This window comes from Perissodus microlepis, chromosome 7 (genome assembly GCF_051167445.1).
Source record: "Perissodus microlepis isolate ML-2025 ecotype Zambia chromosome 7, ASM5116744v1, whole genome shotgun sequence".
Classification (NCBI taxonomy): domain Eukaryota; kingdom Metazoa; phylum Chordata; class Actinopteri; order Cichliformes; family Cichlidae; genus Perissodus; species Perissodus microlepis.
In genome coordinates this window covers 2,369,752-2,384,508 of record NC_140467.1, presented here as the reverse complement: position 1 = coordinate 2,384,508, position 14,757 = coordinate 2,369,752, and the positions used below count along the sequence as shown (strand labels likewise).

The 14,757-nt window shown below is 42.2% G+C and overlaps 1 protein-coding gene across 3 annotated transcripts in view; it reads right to left on the bottom strand.

Annotated features, from left to right (window-relative positions):
- The window catches only part of LOC146382263 (solute carrier family 66 member 2), a 63,744-nt gene that overhangs the window by 7,495 nt on the left and 41,492 nt on the right, over nucleotides 1-14,757 (bottom strand). The window contains exon 6 of one of the 3 annotated variants that reach the window (XM_084932757.1): nucleotides 6,970-13,094. The exons of the other annotated variants lie outside the window; for them this stretch is intronic. Within the exon in view, the coding sequence (XP_084788883.1) occupies nucleotides 12,974-13,094 (121 nt within the window). The 3' untranslated portion in view covers nucleotides 6,970-12,973. Of the gene's footprint in view, nucleotides 1-6,969; nucleotides 13,095-14,757 lie in introns of those variants that run through there. 3 annotated transcript variants of the gene reach the window in all.

Here is a 14,757-nt window from a genome sequence, read left to right as displayed (position 1 = left end):
GTTAATGTCACGTCAACTTGTTACATACATGAGCTTAAATAGAAGTATGCACACACTTTGAACTAAATGCCAGCAATATGCACTGACAGTAATCATCTGTATCAACTTCTACTTATGGAATCGAAGTCCTGTTACCGCTAAAATAATAGTTCTGGTACATATGTCTGTGAAGGTTCTCTAGTCTAAGGAGCTTGGAAAGAAAAGCAGTTCTGGTACAGGTTTGTCCATTCTGACTGTATACAAAGTCTTGTGGAAAAAAGTACAATTCCTCTCTCGTATCAATATGCACTATATATAGTGATGCCATTAAATATGTTATAATAACTGCAACAGAAATTCACAATATTTGAAGCTCATGAAATGTTGAAACTGGGAAAGAAAGGCAATTACCTGAAGGACTTTGAACGTTGCACGGTTGTTGGTGCTAGAAAGGTCGGTCTAAGTATTTCAGAAATTGCTGATTTGCTGGGATTTTCCTGCACAATCACCTTCAGAGTTTACAGAACATTGTCCAAACAAGATAAAAAAACATCCAATGCACAGCAGGTCTCTGGGCTAGCATGTCTTTTTGATGTCAAAGCTCAGAGGAGAATAACCAGGCCGATAAGAACACATCAAACCTTGAAGGAGATGGGCTACAATGGTGCTACTCACAGCCGCTAAGAACAGGGAAACAAGGCTACACCGCTGGCTCGCCAAAACTGGTAAAATGTAGTTTGGTCTGATGAGTTTCCATTTGTGCTGTGACATTTAGATGTTAGGGTCAGAATTTGGCATAGATGGTACAAAAATATGGATCCATCTCGCCTTGCAGGAACACTTCAGGCTGTTGGTGATGGTCTGATGGTGTAAGGGGAGCTTTTTACGGCACATTTTGGTCCCTTTAGCAGATACAGAGCAACGTCTACGTTGGCCGCAGCCTACCTGAGAATTTTTACTGACCATGTCCACCCTACAGACTAACCCACATAGCAAGCAGGTCTGGCCCCGAGCTGGTATTTAGCCAGCACTGCTACCTGACTTCTGGCATGGTGAGTGGTATGTCATCCAGATATGGCCAGGCCTGGCATAGATGGCACTGTCTATGTGATGGCATGCCACATCTGGCTCGATTGTGGTTTGGTTTATGTGGCCAGGCTCATAGGAAACGGGTCTGGCCCAGATCTGGCATCAAGCTGGTACTTCTGACTGACTGGTGTCATGTATGTCGATGATGGCACTGTTTATGTTCCTATTTTCCTATTTTTGTTAGAAGACCCAAATGCCATGTTGCAATACTATACTGCTATGGTAGCCAACGTTTCAAATGCAGGTTTGCAGGTTTGTGAGTGTACACTTTATTATGTACTATTATGTTCTGGCACATGTTGCTATTACATGGCTTGATTAAGGTACACATTAGGCTGACATCTGGGGCCAGAACTGAAACTGTTCTGGGCCAGCACAGGGCCAGCAGTGTGTCTGCAACTGGCCTTGTGCTGGCCCATGTGTAGGCCACCTCTGTTAAACCAGATCTGGGCCACCAAAGGGCCGTCATTCTTTGCGGTATGTGGGCCATGTGTAAGCACATTGTGTGGGCCAGATCTAGGCCATACCAATTTTGCTATCTGGGAATGTGTAGCCATCTTCAGAAGTATAATATGCCGTGTCACACAGCTCAAATCATCTCAAACTGGTTTTCTGAAGAAGAAAATGAGTTCACTTCACTCAAATGACTTTCACAGATCTCAATCCAATAGAGCACCTTTGGGATGTGGTGGAATGGAAGACTTACATGATGGAGTTGCAACTGAAAAATCTGCAGCAAGTGTGTGAGGCGATCATGTCAGTGTGAACCAAAATCTCTGAGAAATGATTCCAGCACCTTGATGAATTAATGCTACAAAGAGTCAAAGGAGCTTGCAAAGAAAAGCGTCTGGACTTCTTTAAGTTGCTTGAAGACGTTTCACCTCTCATCCGAGAAGCTTCTTCAGTTCTAAGGTCAAATGGTGGAGAGTCCCAGATATAAACCTAGTGGGAGTATCCCCCCACAGAGGGACAAAAGGACCCCCTGATGATCCTCTAATCGCCTGAGCCAAGGTGTGAAACTGGCACCTTGGCTCAGGCGATTATAGATATATATATAGATATGCTCAATGGGACTCTGCACCCAAATTTGGGTATAGGTCAAGACAAGTGAGCAGCTCATGGTGAAGAAGAGGAAAAAAGAAGAGTAAAAAGGTTGAAAACTACACCCACGAGAGCTCTTAGAGGTCAAAATAATTTTACATAAAAACGTCACCTGCTGCATCTCTGACGCCAAACTATTCTTGGTTTATTTCACTGAATGTCTATTTCTGTCCTTGTTTATTCTTCTGCCTAATCACAGCTTCGGTTTTTCCGGCAAGCCTCTCTGCCGGAGCCTAAACCTCACCCTGCCGAATACTCCGAGCCCCGCTTTGACTCATTTCTTTGCTCAGGAGACAGCAAACATCATTAATGAGGAAGAGTCATTAACAATGTAATTAAGCAGAGTGGGTCATCTGTACAGAAGAAGTCTGCACAACAGAGAGGGAAAATGAAGACAAAACACCAGTTTGAGGTCGTTTGTGTCTCGCAGGCACGCGCACACAAACTCACCAACATGCTTCCCACATGTTACTGTTTGTCATGCTACTCTCATGTTGGTCCATCTGGCAGAGACGCCGTTTGTGGCTCACTCGACAGTTGTTGAAAGACATACGGAACAAACAATTGAACTTGGTCCTGATTAAGGCTTTGAGTGCCCGCAGGGAAAAGGCGTGATTACGCTATTGATTGAGAATACTAAGTGAGTGAGTAGCTTTGTTACACACACACACGCACACAACTCAACATCACCACTTTGTGTTAAATTGTACTAAAAGGGAAAAAGAAACAGGGTGTGCTAAAATGCACATTTTCTCTCACATTCTCACCAAAACACACACACACACGTTGTTTACATAAACAAATAGCAACTCCAGCATCGGTTGCAGCATCCACCTGAGTAATGAAGGCTTTTAAAAAGCCGAGCGGTTGGCAGCTTCATTCAACGACCAAACACCTTCATCTGAGCTAAGAGGGTAGAAACGGGAGAGGAAAGGGTGAAATCTTGAACTGTGTGTTTCAGGTGTGGACGTGGACACGGGAGGATACGGGAGATAAAATGAAGAAAATTCCCAGAGATGGATGACGACGTAACCAGGCAGAGGAATGATAAATCTGAAGAGGTGTGAGAAACGAAGCCACCCTGATGGTGATGGAAGTGACAGGAGAGGGAGAGAGATGGAGAAACAGAGAGGGGGTCTGATTGCACTTTGCTGTGGCTGTGCGGTATGTGAGCCTCGCAGTAATGGTACTGTGTATTGAACGAGCGCTGTCAGGCCACCTATTAACTCCTCTAAGCGCCCAGAGTGGACAAGTGGAACGCTACTACAGGAAGCAGGGCTGAGTGACATTTAGAAAGAGAGACAAAGAGAGAAGGATGAAAGGAGAGAGAATGAAAAGGACAACGAGTCAGTTTGTGCTATTTTCTATTTTCATGTCCCAAATATTTACAAAGACGCCTGGTGCATCTTTAAATGTCACTCTGTGAAACAGAGTCTCAGCAATTCCTTTGCAACTGCTAAAATCAATTACAAACTGTAACGTCGCCTCAAAGCTGGCGGCAGACAGTTTTATCTGTGACAACTCAATGACGATGTTTAAGACAGAGAAATAAACCTTACAGTGAAAACTGAAGCTGACTCCAGGCCCTGTGTTAACCAAAACATTCCCACCGGTCTGGGTTTCAATTCATGCAGGTGTTAAATGCCCAAAGCAAATATGTGGCAAGGTGAATTTTAAGGTGAGGACATTGGACAACACTTGCAACGACCACAAAAACAGTGTCAATCAAGTTATTTCAACTCATTTAGTTGAAGACTCCAAACATGCAAAACCGCAAACAATTTGTTCATCAAACTGCAAGTGAGTACACCCATTACTAATGTCACTGTTACAGAGGAAAGTAATGTGCGTGTTATGGAACGTGCCTAAAATAGTGTTTAATATTGTATTTGCAGCAGCTGATGGTAGTGGAGGAATGAAGAAAATAACCATGATTAAATGAGTTACTACCTATACATGGGCAGCCATTAACATCTAAATAAGGACTATTTGAAGGAAATACTGTGTCATAAAACTTCAGTCTAAACCAGCTTCAGTGTAGAAGCCAAAAACCAACAGACTCCACTTCTACAAAACATTCTGTATTGGGACAGGCAGTTGTGCCCTGCAACAATGGCATTTTTTTAATTACATGCAATGAAAACATCCCATCTTCTGAGTCTGATGGATGTTTTAAAGATAATAAGAATGACATCAGAATGTATATGGAGCCAATAGAACCTGACTACTTTTAGGTTTTAGCCAAACCAAAGGGGAAGCTAAGGGAGAGGAGGAGGACGAGAGGAGAAAAGTGCGACCGCCTTCGTCAAGAGCAGAAAAAAAATCCGGCTGCAACCAGGTTTCTGTAAGGCAGAGTAAATCGATTTGTTGATCAATTATTAAGTCATGTACCAACAGAGACTTGGAGGAGAGAGACCTGATAATTAATAATCCACATTTCACTGTTTTACTCTTTGGTAAAATAGGCCCCTGCACGGTATGTACCACCGGCAGATAGCGGAGGTGGCTGATATCCAGAAATCCTACCAGTGGCTGGACAAAGCCGGACTGAAAGACAGCACAGAGGCACTAATCATGGTAGCACAGGAACAAGCTCTGAGCACAAGATTAGGGATGGGTACTGGTATCCGGTGCCATTATGGTTCTGACATAAACGGTAGTAACCAGACTGAAAAGCAGCGCACATTTATTTCGGTGCTTTTTTTTCCAATCGTTTTACGTTTCCGAGGATAGTAGGCGGGTCCAGGTACGTACGTTCTTTTAGAGCAGAGCTACAGATTAAAAATGCCCAAAGCGAAGCGGTCAAAAGTCTGGCTGTACTTCACAGCAAAAGATGCAAACTCAGCAGCCTGCAACAAGTGCTTTAAGGTGATACTGTGCAAAGGAGGTAACACCTCGAATCTGATGAAACACCTGGCGACGTATAGCATTTTGTTAAAAGCCGAGAAATGCGCCGTATTTGATGGCTTGCTGCGAGACCTCACACCGTGCACATCTACTGCGGGTGGGTTGCCTGTTAACAGTCCCGGAGTTAGCAACATCCCCCAAAAACCCGAAGAGGAGAGTCCTGGCCCCTAGCCCTGCCAGTGTAGCAGAAATGATGACGGATGATGATGCAGCAGCAGCCGTTCTTCTCTGCGTGAGTAGCTTAATGTTGTTCGTGTGTAGTTTACGTTGAGTAGGCTAACCACGTTATTACATTAACGCATGTAAGGTGAACTAGCAAACATCATCATAGCTACATGCGGCTGTCTTCTTGTTTGATGGCAGATGCTCCCTTCACCCTGGCCAAAAATGACCAAAGAAAAAGTGGGAAACAGCTAAACATGAGAGGTTTTTGGACAAAGTTTGTGTTTTTTCCATTGATTAAGCACTGCTTCCAGCCAAGAGTGATACCATATATGCCCCATAGCTGCAGAAAAGGCTAACATTGTTATCTTTTTACAAAAAAAACAGCTGAACATGAGAGGTTTTTGGACCAATTTTGTGTTCTCCATTTGTTAAGCACCGGTTCGAGCACCGTTTAAGCACCGGCACCGTTTCAAAAGTACTGGTTTGGTACCGGTATCGGATAAAACCTAAACGATACCCATCCCTACACAAGATCCATAGAGGCTGGGGTCTATCACACCAGGCACACCCCAGGTGCAGGATGTGTAAAGATGCCCCTGAGACAATACAGCATATTACAGCAGGGTGCAAGATGCTAGCAAGCAGGGCATACATGGAACGCCATAACCAAATGGCTGGCATAGTGTACAGGAACATCTGTGCTGAATACGGCCTGGAAGTCCCGGTCAAAATGGGAGACGCCCCCAAGGGTGGTGGAGAATGACCGAGCTAAGATCCTGTGGGACTTCCAGATATAGACGGACAAAACGGTGGTGGCTAAATAACCGGACATAGTGATGGTAGAAGAAGACGGCCGTAGTTATAGATGTAGCGGTTCCGAATGACAGCAACATCAGGAAGAAGGAACACGAGAAGCTCGAGAAATACCAAGGGCTCAGAGAAGAGCTCGAGAAGATGTGGAGGGTGAAGGTAACTGTGGTCCCAGTGGTAATCGGAGTACTCGGTGCGGTGACTCCCAAGCTAGGCGAGTGGCTCCAGCAGATCCAGGAACAACATCGGAGATCTCTGTCCAGAAGAGCGCAGTCCTGGGAACAGCTAAGATACTGCGCAGGACCCTCAAGCTCCCAGGCCTCTGGTAGAGGACCCGAGCTTGAAGGATAGACTGCCCACAGGGGCGAGGGGGGAATATATATATTTATATGTATACCTCCTGCCCTTCTTCTAAATGCTGGTAAAGCTGATGTATAACAGTGAAGATAATAGTAGAGTCATTGGAAAAGTGCCACGTGACTTGTAATAGAAACTGAGTTACACTTAATAGTTGCCTTCACAGTTGTTTCTCCGCTAACTGTCCTTGATTTAGACAGATTTGTCTGTAGATTTTTCCACAACGAAGAGCCAAAATCTTGCCCTCGGTATCTCAGTAGAAAAACAGCACATTTCCACTGCTGCTGCCACTGAGATAAATAAGCAGCTGATCCAACCCACAACAGCTTTAAGCTGGGAATCACACTTTGCATCTGAGACCTAAAAAAAAGTCTCAATGGGAGGGGGGTTCAGAAGGTCCCAGAAACTGCTGATCCAGTACAAAGCTCTGTGGAAAAAGGCCCACTGGAGAAACAGGGGCTGATGCTTAAAAGCTTTGAAGAGCTTCAGATCCCCTTTTCCATCTTTATTTTTTAAAGCAAACATGCATGTGTGCATTGGGTTAAAATGTGTGTCCACACATGCGGGTACTAGTGAGGTGATTTAGCAGCGGGGCTGCAGCTCTCCCCGAGGGGGGCAGATAGAGACGAAAATCAAAGGGCCCAGTGAGAGAGGAGCCTAGCTGCTCTTAACGCACTAACTATGAATTATGCATGTTGATCGATCGCACACAGGCAAACACCGAAAAGTTCCCAACCTGCCAGAAAAAGATGGATTCTGCTAAACAAAATGAAGCAGAAGGGAGGAAAGGAGAAGAAGGGGTGTTACACAGAGTTTGCCTACGGATATTTTATATCCCTCATTGTATGTCAACAGGAAAGAATAGATGGGGCGGCTTTTTGGTGCTGGCTATTTAAATATATTTATTACATGTGTAATCTTGTGTAATCTGAAAGGATGCTCTAGCATTGCTTTTCAAATACCACCTGTATTCAAAGCTAAACAAACGTATTTCATGCAAGGCTGTCAAGACACTGCACTCACTTATGAAGGTGTTAAGTTAAAGTACGGGCGGCCTCTAATGTATTCATTCAGATTAAATACAGTGACTAAACCTTGGTGTGGCACACACACATTATTAATGAATGAGAAACATCTCATTCATTAATAATTATAAATGCAAGTATGTTTTTCAAAATCGGTCAACACGGTTTGAAAATAATTAAATAATATTTGAAAAAACAAGATGTGCCAGAATATTAAACCACGTCATGCAGCTAAAACAGCTTTGACTTGTAGATGTCATAGAGCGGTTTCAGACACACACAGAAGGCAAGGCAAGGCAAGGCAAGTTTATTTGTATAGCACAATTCAACAACAAGGTGATTCAAAGTGCTTTGCAGAGACATTAGAAACAAAAACAAATAAAAAGCATGATTTAAAATTGATTAAAACAAGCAGACAAACAAACTAACTAATTAACAAACAAACAAACAAAACAGTATATAAAATCAAAACAGATAAAATCAGAACAATAGATAAAATCAGTAGTTAAAATGTACGTTTTGAAATTTAAGCTTAAAAGTGTGGATTTGGTGCTTTATTCAAATGCAGCTGAGAACAGGTGAGTCTTCAACCTGGATTTAAATAAACTGAGTGTTTCAGCTGACCTGAGGCTTTCTGGGAGTTTGTTCCAGATATAAGGAGCATAAAAGCTGAATGCAGCTTCTCCGTGTCTGGTTCTGACTCTGGGAACTGATAAAAGACCGGATCCAGATGACCTGAGGGACCTGGAAGGTTCATACTGGGTCAGGAGGTCACTGATGTATTTTGGTCCTAAACCATTCAGAGCTTTATAGACCAGCATCAGGACTTTAAAGTCTATCCTCTGACGGACAGGCAGCCAGTGTAAAGACCTCAGAACTGGACTGATGTGGTCCACTTTTTTGGTCTTAGTGAGGACTCGAGCAGCAGAGTTCTGAATGAGCTGTAGTTGTCTGACTGATTTTTTAGGTAGACCTGTAAAGATGCTGTTACAGTAATCAAGCCTGCTAAAGATGAATGCATGGACTAGTTTTTCCAGGTCCTGTTGAGACATCAGATCTTTTATCCTTGATATATTCTTGAGGTGATAATAAGCTGATTTTGTTATTGTCTTAATGTGTTTTTCTAAGTTTAGGTCTGCATCCATCACTACACCCAAATTTCTCTCCTGGTTTGTGGTTTTTAGGTGTATAGATTGAAGTTCTCTGGTGACCTGTAATCGTTTTTCTTTGGCTCCAAAGACTATTACTTCAGTTTTGTTTTTGTTTAGCTGGAGAAAATTGTGGCACAACCAATCATTAATTTCCTCAATGCATTTACCAAGAGCCTGTACAGGCCTCGGTCGCCTGGTGACATTGTGATATATATTTGTGTGTCATCTGCATAGCTATGATAGTTCATTTTGTTGTTCTTTATAATCTGTGCCAGTGGGAGCATGTAAATGTTAAACAGAAGGGGTCCCAAGATGGAACCTTGGGGAACTCCACATGTGATACTTGTCTGCTCAGATGTGAAGTTACCTATTGATACAAAGTATTTCCTGTTTTCTAAGTATGTTTTGAACCAGTTTAGTACAGTTCCTGAAAGACCTGCCCAGTTCTCCAGTCGTTTGAGTAATATGTTGTGGTCAACTGTATCAAATGCTGCACTGAGATCCAGCAAAACTAAGACTGACATTTTTCCACTGTCTGTGTTCAGACATATGTCATTGAACACTTTGGTCAGAGCAGTTTCAGTGCTGTGGTTCTGTCTAAAACCTGACTGGAAGGCATCATAGCAGTTATTCTGTTTTAAAAAGTAATTGAGCTGTTGAGAAACTGCTTTTTCAATGATCTTACTTAAAAATGGGAGATTTGAGATCGGCCTGTAGTTGTTCATTTGTGTCTTGTCAAGATTGTCCTTTTTCAGTATAGGTTTTATTACAGCAGTTTTTAGTGGTTCCAGAAACACACCTGACATTAAAGAAAAGTTGACGATCTGTAACAGGTCTGACTCTAAAGTCTTTGAGACCTTTTTGAAGAAACTTGTTGGCAGGACATCTAAACAGCAAGAGGAGGAGTTCAGTTGACCTAAGATGTCCTCCAGGTCTTTGCTGTTGATAGGGTGAAACTGTTTTATGGTGTTTAAACAGTTTTTCGGTGGACACAGTACATAGTCTGGATCTGCTGTTGATGTACCAATTGCTTGTCTAATCTTTTGGATTTTTTCTGTGAAGAATTTGGCGAAGTCATTGCAGGCCATGGTCGAATGAAGTTCAGCTGCCACTGGCACAGGAGGGTTTGTTAGCCTGTCAGCTGTAGAAAATAAGACCCGAGCATTATGACTGTTTTTAGTGATGATGTCAGAGAAGTAGGACCTTCTTGCACTCCTCAGTTGTAAATTATAATTGTGAAGTTTCTCTTTATAGATGTCATAATGAACCTGGAGGTTTGTTTTTCTCCATCTGCGCTCAGCTTTCCTACACTCTCTTTTTTCATTTTTCACTAGTGTGGAGTTTCTCCATGGAGACTTCTTCCTTCCAGAGATAACCTTCACCTTAATGGGAGCAATTGTATCCATTACATTTAACATTTTTGCATTGAAGCTATTGACAAGCTCATTGACTGAACCTCTGGACAGGTCAGGTGTTAATGGGAAGACCTGGTTAAAGATCTCACTACTGTATTCAGTTATACACCGTTTTGTGATCACTGCTGTTGATATATTTGTGTGGGCTGAGATTTTACTTTCAAAGAAAACACAGTAATGATCAGACAGGCCCACATCAGACACAGTAATGTTTGAAATGCTCAGGCCCTTGGAGATCAGTAGGTCAAGAGTGTGTCCTCTATTATGTGTGGCCTCTGTTACATGCTGAGTCAGCCCAAAGTTGCCCAGAGTGTTACTCAGGTCTTTAGTCCCTTTGTCCTGAGGGTTGTCCACATGGATGTTAAAATCCCCAACAATAATTACACAGTCGAAATCAACACAGATCACAGACAGCAGTTCACTGAGGTCATTAAAAAAGTCTGTGCAGTATTTGGGAGGCCTGTAAACACTAAGAAACACAACTTTGGATGGGGCCTTCAGCTGTAAAGCCACATATTCAAAAGACTGAAAACTTCCAGGAGATAGCTGCTTACATTGAAATGATTCATTAAATAAGACAGCAACCCCTCCTCCTCTCCTGCTCACCCTGGCCTCACTGATAAAACTGTAGTTAGGGGGGGTCGTCTCGATGAGAACAGCTCCACTATTAATTTGGTCCAACCAAGTTTCAGTTAAAAACATAAAATCAAGGCTGTGCTCAGTGATTAAATCATTAATTAAAAATGTTTTCCCAGCTAAAGATCTAACGTTTAATAAAGCCAACTTAAGTGTTTTAGAGGCATTACTTGTCCCCTCGTGTTTGGGAGCAGTCTGTGGCACACAAGGTATGTTTACTATGTTTAAAGATCTTTTAGAGTGCAGCTCTCTGTGTTTTGACCAGGCCACATGTCTCCTTCTGTCACCTGAAAGTACAGAGATTTTAAAACCTTCTAGTAAACAGGGTCCCAGCTTCTTCTGGGAAAAGTCACCACTGCCATAATCCTCGCAGCCCGGACCCTCCACACATCACACATCAGACTGCGGAGACAGAGCATGAAGGTGGTAAGGAGGAACTAAGGGGGGCGAGGCTGGGCAATGTGACCTCGATTGCTCTGAAGAGACTTTAAATTTTATAAAGTGCGAGGCTGAAATTCAGACTAAATGTTATGGTCCACACAAGCTTTGAGATCTGGGGAATTCAAAGGCCCTGTATCAAATCCTCTGCTACCAACTGCGGGTTTATTTTTAACTTTGAATCTCACAATCTCTCAAAGCTCATCCAGTCTCGAGGTGACCGTGTCTTTGAAGCTGTAGCTGCTAAATGTTGGAACAGCCTTGTTCAACCCTCAACCCTTTATCTCTCGCTATAACGCGGTTCACCTTTCGCAGCCTCGCCGTTTTGCAGATTTTTTATTTTTTTTGCAGCGCATTGTCTCCTGCGTCCTGATTGGCTGTAGACCATTGTCAATCAATCTCGCGCCGTGTCTCCTGTACAGTACAGGATGCGTTCAGCTTGTCAAATTTACATAAATCTTCAATCTCTAGCAGTGTGACTGTGAAGTGCTGACCTGTATGTTTGTAAGTTTTCTCCCCAACAAACACAACAATGTCGACGAAACGCTTTGCACCGTCAGAGGCTCCTGCGCTAGCACCCAAAAGCCAGAGGAAGATGCTAACCATCGCACAAAAAGTTGGACTTCTGGACATCCTAAAGGAAGGTAGAAGTTACTGTATTTTTCGGATTTTAAGGCACATAACGCGAAACAAAAGAGTTAGATGAGTCAAATTTTACTCAACTCATTCTTCTTGAAATCAAACCTGAAAACAGGGGTTGATCTTTGGTTTCTTTCTATAATACTGGACGTATTTTTCTACAAAGGTTTGAACTTTGAGAGTTTAAACAAGTGAGAAAAGTGTGAAAATGTTCCTGCCTGTCTGAGAAAAGTGTGTAAAGTGCGTAGTGAGGGGTTTTACAGCCTCAAAACATCTAGAATAATTGTAAAAAACATAAAGTTGGCTACTTTTATCTATTGCGGGTTATTTTTAGAACGCAACTCCTGCGATAAACGAAGGACCACTGTATCTCTAAAAAACTTGCAATTTAGATTCTAGATCACCAGAATTTCTCCATTTTATTGTTTTTTTATTTTTACCTTGATAATAAATTCTTCTCTGTCACTATGATAACAGCATAGACGGCATAGAAGAGCAGAGAAAGTGAAGGCTGAGGAGCCCGGTGAGAAAAATGCTTTTATTTATTAAAAATGAGAAACTTTTATTGTCATTACAGTAATTAAAACTTTATTCACAGTACCGGAAAGTTTACAAATCAGCTTAAGAGTTTCTCACAGAAATTTCCCTTTCTAAGGCACATTTTTAATTTAGCATCTAACTGATAAAAAATGTTATAAATAATCATTAATTAATAACAAAATCTTTATTTATCATAAAACATTTATGTTTTTAAATGGAATATCTGAGTAGGTGTACAGAAGCACAGCAATCATTCCAATGGTAAATTGCATTACCCAGTGCAGGTTTATCACGTAAAGAGGCTAATTGATCATTAAGAATAATTCTCGTAATTATGCTGGCACAGCTGAAAACTGTTTGTGGTAGGGGGCCTGATTAGAGCCCAGCAGCAAGAGGAACAGATAGAGGGAACTGCTGACAGGCTCAGAGTCAGACACAGGTGTTGTGCGTTGGTTGAGTACCATCTTTTCTTTCTTTCCATCTGCAGTAGTGTGCTGGCACTCGGGGCTATGAATATACACCACAGGAGAATAGTGAGGGCGCGACGGCTCATATTCATCACTGTTTAAGTTAAACTGTTGCTAAAGGAAATCTGTGTGAGAGGACAAAACATGTCCTAAGAACAAGCCAAGCTGCTATAACAGGAGTCCCCATCTTTTTATTTCAATTGTGGTGTGTGTCTGTGTGAACATTGGCATCCTCAAAGAATGACCTTTGACCTTTAGATGCAGATGGACAGTCGAGTCTTGTCCCGTGGAGGTGGCTCTTCTATGCTGTGCCATACGTTCATGAAGTGGCTGTTTGGTCTCTCCAATGTAGAGGTCTGGGCATTCCTCGCTGCACTGCACATGGTTAGACTATGATGAGCTGGATGACTGAGAACCTTCACTGACAGTTTTAACACAGTTGCTTTCGGACATTGAAATGATGCGTACAAAAGAAAGAGCAATAACAACAAAGGGCAGGCTGAATCTCCTAAATCACTCTTCTCCAAATACAAATAATTAAAGTAAAATGTGTCCAGGTAAAAATAAAGATAATTAAAAGCTAGAATTACCGTCTCATCTTATAATTTGAATCATTAGCGTCGCTCATCGGGCTGTTGGACCAATTATCTTATGTCATGGAGAGACATCGGTCATTTATTCACAATAATCGCTATTTCCCTTAGATCACAGGTAAGAATTTATTCAAATAACAGACCACGATCACCTAATGGGTCTTCAAACTGTGCTCAAGCTCAGGGTTAAGGTGTCATTTGTTTTAGAGGCAATAACCTGTGAATTTAGATTGATTGTGAGGTAGATGAGCATTCTGCTTCTATTAAATCTTCCATCACAAGGTAGCAACAGCATATAAGCAGGACACAGAGTGACAACATTACACTCGTTGGTTCCTCTGGGATATAGCTCTAATACACAGGTCACAAATTGCTTAGAGGTCTTAGCGCTGCCCCCGAGGGCCAGACTGTAAAGGTAAAGGTACTGGTTGAAATGACCTACAGGTAATGGCCACGGTCCCATTACCATCCTGAGTAGGAGCGTTATTAACGCCTGAAGAGTGTTAACCTGAGCTGAGAGCAAGAAACAAGGTGTTAGAGTGAATGTGTAAGAGTGTGTGATAAAAATGGGGAATAAGGGACGGATCGTTATGTATGTGTTATATAATAGCTTAGTCTTTCAAGTAGCTCTGTTCTCACATTCATGACAATAAAGAAAATTTAAGTAAGAGAGAAAAAGAGTGGAGGAAAGCCCAGCACTGTATTTGTCTGCATACTGTCAGTGAGAGAGACACACGGCCAGCGTCAGCGTTCCCTTTACTGTCACAGAGTGACATTGTGAAGGTTGGAGGCTTTGGTGCAGAGCTAGCAAAGGAGAATGGGACAGGAAGAAAAAGCGATAAACTTTAATGAGACGAAAGAAAAAAACAGACACACTCCCCAGGCAGCTGAGCAATCACACACACACACACACACACACACACACCCACGTATTTTACATAAACAAATAGCAACTCCAGCATCGGTTGCAGCATCCACCTGAGTAATGAAGGCTTTTAAAAAGCCGAGCGGTTGGCAGCTTCATTCAACGACCAAACACCTTCAGATCTAAACCTGAGAACATTACATAGTCAGTGTTTACTAAACAGCAAGAAACCAGTTTATCATTAGACATCAACAGCACATAAAACTGATGATTATGCAATTTCTACTTATTTGAAAGATGCAAAATAGTAAATTCATTAAATATTTAAGACTGCTTTCATACCTGTGTAGGAACGACAGTCGTAGCCACTTATTAGTTTGAAGCTGTTGGTTTGGCATTTGTCTGTTGCTGTCTTGGTTTTTTGAAACTGTACAAACACAAAGTGGATCTGCACACTATGTACACACATACAGCAGCAACTTGTCGATCAAAACGTAGCCGAGCACTGAAACATTAGATACCAGTAAGTACTGCAGTCTGTGTTGCTTGTTATAACACAATAATACAATATGACTACGTT